This window comes from Coffea arabica, chromosome 10e (genome assembly GCF_036785885.1).
Source record: "Coffea arabica cultivar ET-39 chromosome 10e, Coffea Arabica ET-39 HiFi, whole genome shotgun sequence".
NCBI classification, from domain to species: Eukaryota; Viridiplantae; Streptophyta; class Magnoliopsida; order Gentianales; family Rubiaceae; genus Coffea; species Coffea arabica.
In genome coordinates, this window is record NC_092328.1 from 39,770,506 (window position 1) to 39,786,382 (window position 15,877).

A 15,877-nucleotide genomic window follows, 5' to 3' on the forward strand; every position below is an offset into this window, starting at 1 on the left:
GAACTAGTTCTTATCCCGTGCACTTGCACGGGTTATTTCTTTAGTTTAACTTATTATCAAAATAAATCTCGAAAATAAAGATATTTATTTAGTAGATAAATTTTATAATCTCTTCAAAGAGTGTAATTATCGAAAAAATAGTTTGAAACATTAAAGAGGATATGTGAAAATTAAAATTTACGATAGAGACAAATATGAACCTTAAAAGGTTTTATATATTGGATCAAATGTCAGAGTAATTAAAGAAAATTAACACAATAATTTACTTTGTTTAAGTTCTCTAATCTAAATGTACTAAACAAAAGCATATAATGATGAATTAATTAATCTTCTTGAATAATTCTTAAACAGTTCTTTTGCACAACATTTACCTATTGCATCATTACTGTAATTTGCGTAGGTATAGGCCAAAAAATAAAAAAAAAATTGAAATTCTTATTGTTTATATGGAGACAATATTTTCTTACCATAAAAGTATAAAAAAAAAAGAAGGAAAAAAAGTATAATTTCAACACTTAAAGATAATTCTTGAAGTGCCAACAATTTTTAAATAGTTTACACTACTCCATCCGATGACTAACAGTTAAACTAATGAAGAAGTTATTGCGTTAGCAGTAAAGGAAGCGCAGTCCCACGGATTTCCTCATCCTTTCAATGGGACATGAGGCAATTTCATGAAAGAAATTTGAAACAATAAATTCACATTCACTATACAAACATCATGAAAAAAAATTACTAATGCAATGTGTATTTAATAGATTGAAGGGTTACCTATTCAAATCAAATCTTCTTGGCTAAATCAAAAGTAGAATATTACACAACTTTTGAAGTCCTACATATGAAATCAAAAAATGACAATAATCCATATTATAAAGTAAAATAAGTATATTAATGAAGAAGTGAAGGATATTTGTGTTCATCAAATTAGTAAATCAAAACCCATAGTGAAGCATTGAAATCCCAAGAATAATCTTACATAATCCAAAAATCCTAAAAAAGTTAGGCAAAAATTTATATCTAGATCATTAATGAACATAAATAAATCTTCTCAAAGAGAAAAGAAAACGCAGAAAATATTAGACCAATTGATGAACCAATTATTCTTGACATGATAACAATTCTGAAGAAATAAGCAAGAAAGCTACTCTATTTTATAAGTATAAGATTTCAATGATAATGGATAATTTTATATTTGAATCTAATTTGAAAAGATTAGGATAATATTTTCATATGTAACAGGCTTACTTTTATTTGAATTTTATTTTTAGACTTTAAATAGTAAGATTGATGGGATATGTTGGAAACTTAGAAAATTTCCGATCGTGTATATATTGATAGTGCATAAAAAAATTACTCTTACTCAAAACTCCTTTTTCTCCCTTCTCTCTAGAATTCTTCCAACCAAGATCTTCTCATCTCTCTCATGGGAGAGAGACCAAATCTGGTCTTTCCCCATGGGAGGAAGTACTTTTCATACCTTTTAGTCTCTTTTATTTGCCACTAGCCATTTGGTCCGGTGGTCATCACCATAATGGTGATGCTGGAGGTCAGGGGATCAATCCCTGCCTCCCACAATTTGGCCACAATATGTGGCTGGTCTTAGTTGACCATCCCCTTGCCCCTTCCCTTAGACTAGGCTAGAGTAGGTTATACAACATCTATCGTTGCCGGAAAAAAAAAAGTCTCTTTTATTTGAATAAATTCTCTTCTAAGATTTCCTAATGAGAGAATGTTCTTTCCTAGGATCTCTTAGGTTATACAACATCTATCGTTGCCGGAAAAAAAAAAGTCTCTTTTATTTGAATAAATTCTCTTCTAAGATTTCCTAATGAGAGAATGTTCTTTCCTAGGATCTCTTAGTAAGAGTTTCTTCTCTCCTAAATTGTTTTAGTAAGAGTTTTATTCTCTTCTGGATTTTTTCTTGTGAGAGTTTTTAGTTTTTTATTTTTGTGAAATTTGAGATTTTGTAGATTTAGAATCTAGTTTCTTAGATCTGCAATTTCTCCATTATTGTCAGATGTAAATTTCTTTTTGAACTTGAACTAGTTTTAATCAAATCTGATGGCCAGTAGACATGCACTAATATATTGGGCTACAGTGATTCATTCGGATGGAAGATATATAGGAGTATCAATGTTATCTTTATTTATATTGTTTTCTTATATCTGTTATGTCTATTGATTTCAGATCTATATGTATCTGTGTCATATTTGTTTGATATATTTTCTGTCAATAGTGTAGATTTGTATAATTTTTTCTATTAAAAGAAAATTTGCATTGAGGGGAGACAGGGAGCAATAATGAGAGGGATTCATTGAGGTAAGGAATTTGGAGATAATAGTGTATTTAAAAACTAAACTTACAAAAGTCGATAAATAGTGTATTTAAATTAGGCATCTACATAGGAGTAAGAAACAACTTTATTTAAAATAGTTACCATATATAGATTTAATGAACCGTGTCTAATGGACTTGTTTAGTAGATCTAATTCAAATTAATTTTTTATATATTGTTGATAGTGTATACACTATTAGAATTAGATACATGATATATATGTAAGATTTCAATTTTAATTTAAATTAAAATCAGATATCATGCATTTAATAGTGATAATATATACATAATTAATATGTAGAAAATTAATCCTAATATATATATATATATATATATATATATATATAGATATATATATATATATAGAGAGAGAGAGAGAGACAGACAGACATTAAATTGAACGTGAACTCATTGAAGGCAAAGTCAATGAAGAACTGAGAGTCGAACAACGTCAGCCGGCATTGCATGGTGAAGTTATGTCGCTTTAAATTTTGGAGATTGAAGCTGCAACTGTAAATCTGTTGGGAGTTGACAATCCATTACGCCATGCATCTTGGTTGCGTAATTTGACCGGGTCACATTTCAAAAACTAACACATGAAGCCTTCTAGCATCACTCTTTTAATATTTTTATTGCTAAAAGCACTTTTTTGCTAGAAAAATATTAACTACACCATGTACGCCATATGATGATACATTCATACCAATCAAAAGGACTAATTCTGTTGTTTTTTCCAATTAGAAAATTTATGGTTTTTATCCCATGTCGACCGAAACTAAAATTTTCTACAAATGGGTAATTAATTGATTTTATCACGATCGATATCATTCATCAGTCCACCTTGGACTAAGGATCTCATTCTGAAGCTCCAATATGCCCACGCACATGCTAAGTTTTGCATTCCAAATTTTTCTAACTGCGTGAGCGGACTGCTGGACGGGGTCGGGACCATGTTACTGTGGAATTTGTGCAGGTTTTGAACGCTGTGGAATCATGAGAACATATCAACAAAGTAGGACAAAATCACGAGAATAAAATAAGCAAGGATCATGGACATTCTTTCTCCGGTTGAGATAGTCAACCCCCTCATTAAGCCTCTTGGCCTCATCACTCTATTGTTACCACCTACTTCTTAGACTTTTGACTATATTTTTGACCCATGAATAGGATTTATATTGTTATTATTACCCATTTTAAATTATGACTTTTATCTTGGAGTCAGAAAAAAAAAGTTATAGCAGATTTTAGGAGAAGATTTTTAATCAGGCATGTAAATTGCTTTTAATTGAATTCTTGTTTTCTTGTTTTCTGTTTGTAAAATAAGTAATTTTAGCGTTTCAAAAGTCACAAGTCCAACTATTCTGAGGTGGAAGAGGCACCTGGGTTGAGTTAAATGACTTGGCAGTAATAGCGTGATGAGACCCAATAAGGTAACTTAATAAGGAACTGAGGATCTCAATCGTTATTTCTCAATCCCTATAGTGTATGCATGCAGATCCTTGAGATTTGGTGCTATAAAATTTTCCAAAATTTGTGTAATCAACCATTTATGCTTTACATTGACTTCTCATCGTTCTTAAGTTGTGAATTTGCTTACACCAAAAGAAAAATAAAAATAAAAAGTTGTGATTCTTGTCCGTATACCTTCTTTTTCCTCTTAAATATTGCTCCTTGTTTTGGGACCCTTGATGTGACTCAAGTTGCACAAGCTGAAGAAGTAATCATCTATAGAATTATAAACTAGGTTATTATCACTTTACCCCCTTAATGTTTGCTATCAATTTTCTCCTTAACATTATTTTTTAGTCATTTTACCCTCAAGGCTAATGATCAAACTTAACGGATTTTATTAATTCAAGTGATAAGACATATTTAACCTTAGAATTATTATCATTTTACCTCCATAAGCTATAACCTTATTATCAATTTACCCCATAGAGTTATTTTTTAGGCAATTTATCCCACCATTATACCAACCTAACAAGTTAAAAAACTTTAGAAAATAGTACCCTCTTTTTCATATAATAAAAACAATAAAAAATGTAGAATGACTCTTCTCCTTTTTAGTGTCAAGAAAAAAAATTCAAAACATTAATTTCTTTTTTCTTGGCAATTTTATTAATATTAAAAAAATAGAAAAATAGGGGAGGGATAGAGAGAGCTCAATTCTTTTTTGTTAATACAAACAAAAAAGAATTCAATATTTTTATTATTTTAAAATTACTTTACTTTTCTGTTTATTACTCAATTCTAATCCTAATCCTGAGGACATTAAAGTAATATGATAATATTATATTCTTCCTTATTTTATTTTTTTTGAAAATCTAATTTTCTGTTTCCTTCTGACCTATTTCCTTTTCTTTTCGAAGTATTAATAAGTGTGAAAAAATAAATTTGAGAAAACCTTTTTATTTTTATGTTTTTGGAATCTTAGAGTTGAAAAAAGGAAGAATAATTATTCCAAATTTTTTATTTTTAATTATATATAAAAAAGTAAATACATTTAAACATTTTTTAACATATTTTTTTTATTAATGAAAGGGTAAAATATCTGGAAGAGAGTAAATCAATTATATCACTATAATTTAAAGGGATGAAGTGATAATAATGATATACTAATACCATAAAATAAAAGGGTATTTTTGTCAAAAAATTATTAACATTCTGAGTTGAATTACCTATGGGATAAAATGATTAAAAAATAACATTAGGGAATAAATTGATAGTAGTGATACAGTTTAAGGGGACAAAGTAATACTAACCCTTATAAAAGAATTGGAAGCCGAAGAATTTATTGGAAAAACAGAATCATGAATTAATACTAAATATCAACATTTAAGTCGGTAGAAATTAAAGATTCAGATTTGATCGTATACAAGTTTAGTCATGTATGTTATCATCTCATTATTGGTCCGTCATTTTGTAATATTGTTGAGCTATTATGTATACAATAATAATATCCTAGTTCAGTTTTTTATTTTGCTTCTTAAATTGTAATTATGCTTTTTTTATTTACACGTCAAAATCTGTCTTGGGCCTACATTACCTACATTACGGGGAGAGGGAGCACAACGAGGTTATGTAAATAGACTAGAGGGAATAGTAAAGCCTACTGTAGGGCACGAACCGCTAAGGTCAGTTTTAGATACTAGTGTTAAAGGCATCCGATGTGCATACAATTTAGAATTAGTTATGATTTTTTATGAATATATAGATTTTTTTCTTTCTACACAAATAAATTTTATAAAAATATTTCATGAGAAAACTTCAACTTAATCTTCAATGAAATACTAATAAATAATTTGGTATTTATAATATTCATGCTAGTTATGAGTGGCTATGCTGAAAAGGATGTTTAGGGTAAAAATTAGTGTTCGTAAGGGTAAAATTAGAATTGCAAAAAATGACAGAAGATGTTTATGCCAACTCTCACTAATCTCCTTTTATATACATATATTGTATAGATATTATATTAATTTTTTATACACTGATAGTGTATATATCATCACTATTAAATATATAATAATTCATCTAAATTTGATTTTAAAATCTAAATTTTGTTTATATATCATACATTCAACCATAGTAGTACATACAATATATAAGATTAATTCATAGATATTATGGAAAAGAAAGACAAAAAAAAAAAAAAAGAGAGTTAGTGGCTGGGTAGCGGAAGGGAGACAGATTGAGCCGGTTGAGCCGGCCATATTGATGTGATTGAGGTATTGATGTGGTCCTACAGGATCCCTTCAGGGAGGGAACGGGTGGGAATCCAAACAATAAATGCACACGTCAAACCCTGTCCAATGTGCCAGCGTTTGTGGTCCGAAACGAAATGGCCTGGCTCGCACTCACCACGCGCCTGGCAAGGGGTGTGCTGGAAGCATAAGAAAAAATAAAAATGAGGGGAAAATGGTGATACACTAAAGAAGCAGAGGAATATCATCCTCTCTCTCTCTCTTGTCGCTCTGCTCTTAATTCTCTGAAGAAGGCGTTATGTTTTCCTATATTTTTAGGCGTGATGTTTTTCAAATCGTTCATGTGAATGTACAATTAAATTTGTGGGTGTTCATCCACCGTGACTTTAGAAATATTCGAAATCTGAAATTTCAATAGTGAGTGAAAATATTAATTTTTTTTTAAAAAATTGTTGCAACAAAATTAATATCTTATATGTTTTTCCAACAAAATTCAATCAATTTAACTCAAATAATGATATAAAAATATTAGATTCATAATCCTAAGTTTGAACTCATAATATCAATTCTTAAACAACATTTAAATAAAAAAGAACTCCAAATTAAATTGTGCGGCTAAAGTCTAACATTTCAACTTATATCACAATTTGACATTCGAGTATAGTTATAGTTACATTAGTTAATTTGTAACTAGTAATTAATAATTAGTAATAGGATTAAGGTTTACTCTTATATTTAGTAATATATATAACTAATATATATAATTATATTATACAAATTTCAATAATTCGGCCAATAATTGGTAATTTGGTATTGTATTTTTAATATCTGTTCTCAAATCGTTTTACTGAACATTATATTTTGATGTTTTAGAATTCTGTTTTATTGAAATCCAAAATCCAATCTCGATTACATCGCCCAATTTTTCAAATTTTTTCCAAAATATGAACACCCAATTTCAACTTCGTGTGTTACTATTGTTCTTCTCGTTATCCCAACTATTGCTACACACACAGCATGACCAGATCAATATAAGTTTTATTATTATTATAGAACAATCAAATCATTTACATCTACTTACTAACTTAATCTATTGTGAGAGGTAGTTATGCAACCTTCATTTGATATATTCTTTATGATTTATTTTACTTATTCTGGAGACTTTTTACAGTTAGATTTCATTAAGTTATGAATACAATGTAACTGCACATCATTTATTATTTACATTCGGTTGAATGATGTTTGGTGTTTATTTTTCTTTTTTATATACGTAACCTTAACCTGAAGAAGATGGTTAGAAAATATTTTCTCTACTCTGCTTTACTTGTTTTTCCTTTAGAATTTAATCACAGCAACACCTCATAGTTGTTAATTTTTTTATTACAAAAGATGATCAATGTTTCTTGTCAATCATGCATAAGGATGGACTCTTTAAGTGAAGAAACAATTCCAAAAATATCAACTTTTGTAGCGTATTTTATTTTTTTCATTAGGAATGTATTATGTATGTGTGTGTGTGTGTTTTTTTTTCCTTAAAGAGGCCATACTTTGTCTTTTCCAAGTCTTGTTCAAAATCTTCCAAATTTGAGTACCAGCACTATAGCAACTCTACATGTAAATCTTGATTCCAAAATAAAAAAATATTCTCACCACTTCTTCGATTTTGGTATTTTCTGCAATGATTGCTGATGTACTGAATTCTAATGTGCTCATGCTAATGTTATAATTTGCCTCAATTACACCGATGCTCCCTAACTTTAGTCTTTATTTTTAGTTTCAAAACTAATATTCCCTTTTCATTCTAAGTCAACCAACGAGTAATAATTTGGGGAAAATTTTTAGTATGCCATTTTCTTGTCACTTTTCCGGTCATTTTTTTTATTGTTCATCTTTTAATTTGAGTACTTTGCTACTAGAAAATTAGTTTTATGGGAGGTTAATCTTATTTTTCAAACCTCAGGGTAAGATCATGCAATCATCCCTTTATATACATATCTAATCGGTCACCTGCATAGAGTATTTGTTGGTATTTGCCCCTCTGGTCATGCACTCAAAGCATATTTTTTATTTATTTTTTGGGAGGCCTGTCAATCGAGCCATTTGAGTCGGGTTTTAAAAAATTCAAACTTGATTCATATAATTAGTATTACTTTCGGATTTTTAACTATGAGTTCCTGGTTGACAAATATGAAATTCATACTTGACTCATAAAATATTTGCCATGTGACCCTAATTTAGAGTTAGACATAACTCACTTATTACTCCTTAATTTCCTTAATGCAATTACTATAACTATTAAGTTCTAAAACTAATTTAATATCCAGAGGACCACAACATTAAAACTATACATGAACAAGTAACAATTCATTGAAAAGTATATAAACCTAGAATTTTTGAACAATAATATATTCAATTAGTTCAACGTACATGGAAAATAGTAATAAAATATGATCAATAGTCAAATACATCTTCAAAAGTTCTCAACTTGCTCGTACTAAGATTTGTCCTTCTAAATCTTTTGACATAATTTTGTATATTTAATATTTTTTATATATATTAATACGTTTCGACACATAACTCATAAGTATAAAGTATTAGTATTATATATTTAGATATACATATATATGTATGTGTGTGTATATACATATCAAACTATGAATATATTATATATAATTATATATAGATGCAGATTAGAAAGCCGAGCCTATATCGAGTTTGAGTCTAATGAGAACCAAACTCGACTCATATTTAATTCGAGACTAATATGTAGGTCCAAATTTAGCCCAATTCAATGAAAAATTAGATTCATCGAGCTTTTTCTTGAGTCAAGTGGCCGGAGCTTGAGCCAGCCCAACCCATTGATGGTTCTATTTTTGGAAAAATAGCTAATTTTGTTCCTAAACTTTTTTACTGGTACCAATTTAATCTCTAACTCTTATTTTGGCCGATTTAATACTTGAATTTATTTTGTAGTTCCAATTAAGAACCTCTACAGTGGCACCATTACCTAAAACTAATTCGACTCTTAATTGACTAACTAAACAGGGATAATATAGGAATGTCACCCATGGGACTGTGATATAACAAGTAAATCATGTAAAAAAACTCCTAGATAAAAATTTTAAATAATGTAAAAAATGTTCAAATAAGACTTTCTTAAAATTTAATCTTTTGATTTCTTTTTACACGATTTTCTCGTTTTATTATAATCCCATCAGCAAATTTTCTAGAATACATATTTAATTGATCAATTAGGAGTCAGATCAGTTTTAAGTGGTAGTGTTGCCACCAAATCTCTTATTTGGAACTGTAAGTTTATGTATCAAATTGACTATGAATAAAACTTAGAAATTAAATCCGATCATTTTGCCTTCATTTTTTCTTCTAGCCGGACACGTTCCAATTTTCTTCAACGTACATGCGCGTCGGCCTTCCCTCTTCGAATTAACTAGCCTGTGGCATGCATTTATAATATCACACGTGTCATTTTCACGGACGCTGCTCGTTCCTACCCTAAATGGGTCCAACTTCAATCGTTACGTCCACATATGAGAGTTATGTACTTTTGTGGTTCAACATTCAACTTAAGCGTTCCTGGCAACTGAGCCATCAATTTTGATGATATCAAAGATTTTGGTGGACCACAATCTCTTCAGTGTACGCTTGTATATTGTGGTGTGGGAGAATATTTTGTCCTTTCTTTTCAACTTGTTTGCTGACTTCAACGTTTCATGGTTTTGAGTTTTGCATTTGCTTAAATTAAGAACGTGGAGCATTTTGCTATGCATAGAGTGGCTTGTTGTTGATCATAAGTTCTGCTTGCCATTTAGGAATTAATCAATTAAAGTATTGGAATGTCAATTTATTCAAAGTTGGCATCTAATATATCAATCCTAGTGAAATGTTGCCATCTAAAATGAAAAAGCATAAACCAGATCCATCCTTTATATAATTGGGAAAATCTTGTAGGCAGTTGTTCTACATGAATTCATCTCGATCGTTTGAGTAACTTCTAATTACTGGACCAAAAAAACAATTTCATTTGTTTTCTTGGTACTTAATATCCTTTTCCTGAAGAATTCATCTGAAAATGGAAACAGAAAAATATTCTTGAGATAAAATGCTTGACGCTTCCAATGGATCATTGCAACTCTTTGTACCTTGAAAATTTCTTTGTAATAATCCATTCCCAGTTAGAGAAAAAGTATTGTATCTTTGTAGAAAATATTTTTTCACTTTTTTTAAAAAATGTTTCTTTTGCATCTATTTTCCCCATAAAGAAGGTAAGAATAGGAAATATAGATATAGTGGCTATATGCCCATTCCTGTGAAAGCCGGTTAAGAATCGATCGAACCCGTCAAATTTGGTAAAAAATCAAACTTTTGAACCCGTTCATATTAAAGTTTATTCTTTGCTATATTTTAAAAAAATCTCACAGCCCTCCAATTTACATAATAAATAAAAGAATAAAAAAGAAAATATTTTGAACTGAATTGAACTGGTTAAATCAGTTTAAATCGTGAATAAAAAATTCATCCGATTTACTTAGCAATCTCGGTTTTAAACATTGGATATTAGTCATAGCTAATGACAAGCCTCTAATCTAAGAGTGCCCAGATAATTATTGGCACGTTATTTCAATCTTAATGATTTTTTTTAAAAAATTTTATATGTTGCTTAAGACGTTAATGTTTTAACCCTAAAAACGGATTACTGCAATCAAATAGGGAAAAGGTAAAGAGAGACGGAATTGTCAAACAATATAAAGTTAGTCCAGCACGCTAAGAACATTTTCCAGCGAAACGTGCGGTAAACGTAGTAGTTTAAACACTTACGTAATATGTATAGTTGTTTGATTTTGAGTTTTCTCGTACATGATTTAATTTGCCACAGAAATTGAAAACAGATACATTTAGAACATGGCCTCAAATGACCAATTGAGAATAATCTTGTATGCTAGAAGTAATCCTTGTCCATATGGGAAAAGTTGGATAACAATTTTAAAATAACTTGAGTTGATCGAGATGGTAGAGTTGATATCATAACTTTCTACTAACTCGAGTTCAAACCTCTCTTGGGACATCTGTCCGTCGCATAGAGTTTACCTAATGCGTCTTACCCCTCCATGTGGTTGTTGGGCTATTGCACCGAACAGGGTTTACCCAACGTGCATTTCGGATACCGGTTGCGGGTTCTTTTTTCAACGAAAAAAAATTTAAAAGAAGAATTTTGGTAGTAAAAAATTCAACTACAGCTAGTACAAAGTTGTCATGGTATTTTGCAAATATTAGTCTACAAAATCTACAGTAGATCATGGAAAATTTGTTCTCGATCGTTTAATTTTTTCATTTGTCGGTTGGAATAAGTATTTGTTATCAACCTCAAGATTGCGTAGAACTCCCTCTTCCATTCTTACTTTTCAACTCCTTACTGAAGAAGATGGCAAAGTCATAAGAAAGATTGGGAAGTAAATTTTTGTTGGATTACTTTAAATATAGTCGCAGCTTCGGAAACTTAGTCGAATGAAATCTTATGCCATACATTAGGGCAATAAGTGAACCACATTAAGATCACGATTTTTGTAATGATAATGTGAATCTGATAAATTAGGGACCAAACCCTATCTTAATACAAGGGAAAGCAACTTCTCCATCACCCTTTATTACTATTACATGGACCCTTTGCAAGATAAACCAGCTGTAGAGCGCCAAAGCTCACACATTTAAGTGACCACCTTTTAATAGCACGTCATAACTCTTCTATATTATAAAAAAGAGAAATTTTCAAAAAATGTGCATTTCTTTTTTGTGTTTGCTAGTATTAGAGTAACATATTTCATGGTATGTTTTTACCAATAAAAAAAATTCAATAGTATGTTGAGATGAGATTAAGCTAAAACAATTAGCCAATACAAGTACGGATTACAAGAAAAAGATAATACGGGTGACTCTTAAAAGGCATAAATGTCACCCCTATAGGTCGGTCACACAGCATTTGACAGGATCGTACTCGAAGTCTGGAATCCCGCTTAGTCTTCAAGTACACAGAGAATCTTATGCACTAAATCAGTTCTCTCTCTCCACTTGTCCTGAATGAAAATAACTGATATGATTCATTTGGGATCTTATATTGGCTGCTGTTACTGTCAGAGCAGAAATTAGGTTCTAGAGCAAATTTTAATTTAACAGACAATTTTGTCCCTCTTTAGCTAACAACTATAAGGTTTTGTTTTAATTGCTATTTTTAAGAGTTTTTATAAAAAAATATATTATAATGATTGAATGTATATAAAATAAAAATTTGATTAAAAAATATAAAAAAAAGGAAAAAATTTTTCATCGAAAAATCAGGATCCAAAGAAGGAAAATTTTAGGGTCCCCATAGAGCCGTCCGCTCCTTCTCCCCGTCCATGTCAATGCGCCACCCGTCACTCCGTTACCGACTCCCATATTTCCTTTCCTTCTCCTCACCGACAAATTCTATACATCCAATCGAATACCCCAATTAGTAAATCAAATCAAAGATGAATCCAATACCCAATTTAACCCACTGAACCGCTGCCTAGGCTTTACTATCAAAAGCCCTGAAGCAGCGAATTCAGTTTTTTATTTTTGCCTTTTCGTACTGAAAGTGAGTATTGGCACCAACAAACAATGAACGGAATGGCTTCAGAGGATACTTGATTTACTGTTTCTATGTAGTTTGACGGTCATTTTTTTTGTTTTGTCTATTCCTGCAGCATGCTTGATTGATGTGTCTCCGGCATGATGGAGTTTGGTTGGAAAAGAAGGGCTGGATAGGGCAGTTCCAAGAAGAATTTGGTGGTTGAACCTTTTGGGGGGGGGGGGGGCGGGGAGAGGGGGTTGATTTCGTGAAATTTGGGGTTGGGGAAGAATAGGATTTGTTAAATTTTGGAGAAGAGATGGAGGTGGCAATGGTGGCTTTGGCCATGGCAGTGGCAGAGGACTAGCAGGCTGATAAACATTCTGGGGAAGGGCTAAGGAACAATGGTTTGACCATAACGTTTTGGTTTGACCATAAGTTAATAATAATGTTAATTTTAGGAGGGGAAAATTTGTCTATTAAGATAAAATTTGCCCTTTAACCTAATTTCTGTTCTGGCAGTATATCGCCAACCTCTTATATTAGAAAGAAGTACCATAAGATAGTTTTGAATGCATGCTTAATCTCAAAATGCTCAAACAGATTATAATATCTTAAATTCTAATAAATCCACTAATAATTAGGTAGTTGATTAACTGATATCGCTGATTAGAGGGGAGTAACAAGTTGTTAAGTGCTAATAGGCTTGGGTCTGCAAATAAAAAAGAAAAAAGAAAAAAAAAGCTTGAGTTCTGAAAGCCATGTTCTAACCTCCAATCACCTACTTAACTAATGTGGCTTGAGTCTGAAATTTTTTTGGATCTTGAATCTATTTCAACAGATTTCGTTATTTTTATTTGAAATTAAAATGGTTGATTAGTAGATTTGACAATTGCAATATGCACGGAAGGGTGTTGTAGCGATTTATATGTTAGAAGACAATTTTGAAATTTCTTGTATTTTTTAGATCTGTTCATAATTTTTTAGATTTATTGTATCTATTAAGTTCCAAATCTATAATTTGTAATGTATGTTTAATCTGTCATTAGTGTAGTGATGTAGATCAATTCATGCTGGACGATTTTTAATAATTTGTTAATGAAATTTGCTTTTTATCGAAAAACTAATGCAGTATGCACGCCATCACTACAGGAAATCTTGATTAAGACCTAATGTTTATAACGGCAAAAATATGCTCTGGAATAGTGGACCATATGTAAACCTTTGCTTATTCCCTCCTTTATAAATACCTTATTACTGAACTTTTGCTAACCAGCCGTCCCACCTTTCAGACTTTTCCTCTATCTATTCTAAGCCCTTCTTTTATTTAATCCTCAACATTTCAAAGAAACAACATTCATACCATAATAGTCTTGGCCGCAGCAAAGTCATTAAAGTTTAATTACTTTGCCAAGGCATGGCAGTGGTTTTTAGGAACACCATGATGGACGTTGATTTTCCTTGTTATAGCACCACCACCACCACCACCGCCACCACGACGGCAACTACTACAACCACCACTACCGCCACCTCTAGTGATGACAATTGTTGCGACTGGAATGACTGGTCCTCAGTTGTGGACTGGGATGAAATCTCGTGTGATGGTGATCACATGAAAGACGATGGTTTTCATGACTTGTTGGAAACCATGACTGACGAAATCGTCACCGTCCACCACCCTGCCTGGGCTCTCCCTGACAGGCGGAGCTCAACCGTGTCCCCGGAAACCGTCATGATGGACTCGGAAGATGACGGTGGAGAGGATTTTAAAGGGCTCCGCCTTGTTCACCTGCTGATGGCAGCTGCCGAGGCGCTGACCGGTGTCAACAAGAGCCGTGAGTTGGCGAGGGTGATATTGGTTCGGCTCAAGGAGTTGGTTTCTCCAAACGATGGCTCTAATATGGAGAGATTGGCCGCCTATTTCACTGAAGCCTTGCACGGCTTGCTTGAAGGAGCTGGAGGGGCAGCAGCAGGGGTGTACGGTAAGCATTTTTCAGGTCATCATGGGCCTCACGTGAAGGATGATCATCACCATCAGACGGATGTCCTTGCAGCATTTCAGCTGTTGCAGGACATGTCACCTTATGTTAAGTTTGGACACTTCACAGCTAATCAAGCAATATTGGAGGCTGTGGTCCATGATAGAAGAGTCCACATTGTGGACTATGACATTATGGAGGGAATCCAATGGGCCTCACTAATGCAGGCCCTAGTGTCCCGAAAAGATGGCCCATCAACCCACCTCAGGATCACTGCCTTATCTAGGGGTGGGAGTGCCCGCCGGTCATTCACGACCATCCAAGAGACCGGTCGACGGTTGTCGGCATTTGCGGCATCCATCGGTCAACCATTTTCATTCCATCAATGTAGGTTGGATTCAGATGAAGCATTCCGACCATCTTCTTTGAAATTAGTTCGAGGAGAAGCACTAATTATAAATTGTATGTTACATTTGCCACATTTTAGCTACCGAGCTTCAGAATCGATTGCTTCATTTTTATCCGGAGCCAAAACACTAAACCCGAGATTAATCACTTTAGTTGAAGAGGAGGTAGGCCCCATTGCAAACGAAGGGTTCGTTGGTAAATTCATTGACTCATTGCATCATTACTCTGCAATTTATGATTCGCTTGAGGCAGGATTTCCACTGCAGGGCCGGGCTCGGGTGCTTGTGGAGCGTGTATTCTTGGGCCCCCGAATTGCCGGATCAATAGCCCGCATCTATCGGGCCCAAGGTGAGGCGGAAGGGGGATCTTGGGGGGAGCGGTTGGCGAGCATGGGATTCCGTCCAATTAGCGTTAGCTTTGCTAATCATTGTCAAGCAAAATTGTTGGTGGGGCTTTTCAATGATGGGTATAGGGTCGAGGAATTGGCCTGCAATAAGCTTGTACTAGGATGGAAATCCAGACGCTTACTCTCTGCTTCCGTTTGGACATCCCCAGATAATGATATGTAAAATAATTAAGGGTAAAACACCAAAAAACTTGGAGGTTCTCTAACTTTTTAGTTAGTTTTGTGCTTTTGTTTTCAGTTTTAGTGATTAGAGATGAAAGCAAAGCTTGATGTTAATTAGAAGGTTGTGTTTGTAAGTTTCGAAAACCAGTAATTTGCCTTTTTGTTAGATGACGTTCGTAGAGATATTTTTTTGAGAAAGGAAGACTTGGATGAAGGTTTCTATACATGAATGCATACGCATCTTAATTAAAAAACACGAGCCAAGTTTGGACTCTTTTATTAA

The 15,877-nt window shown here is 32.6% G+C and overlaps 1 protein-coding gene across 1 annotated transcript; it reads left to right on the top strand.

Annotated features, from left to right (window-relative positions):
- The first annotated feature begins 13,774 nt into the window (after nucleotides 1-13,774).
- LOC113711919 (protein NODULATION SIGNALING PATHWAY 2) lies at nucleotides 13,775-15,877 on the top strand. Its single transcript, XM_027235160.2, has one exon. It carries the CDS (start codon nucleotides 14,057-14,059, stop codon nucleotides 15,593-15,595), a length of 1,539 nt encoding a protein of 512 aa, XP_027090961.1. The 5' UTR covers nucleotides 13,775-14,056; the 3' UTR covers nucleotides 15,596-15,877.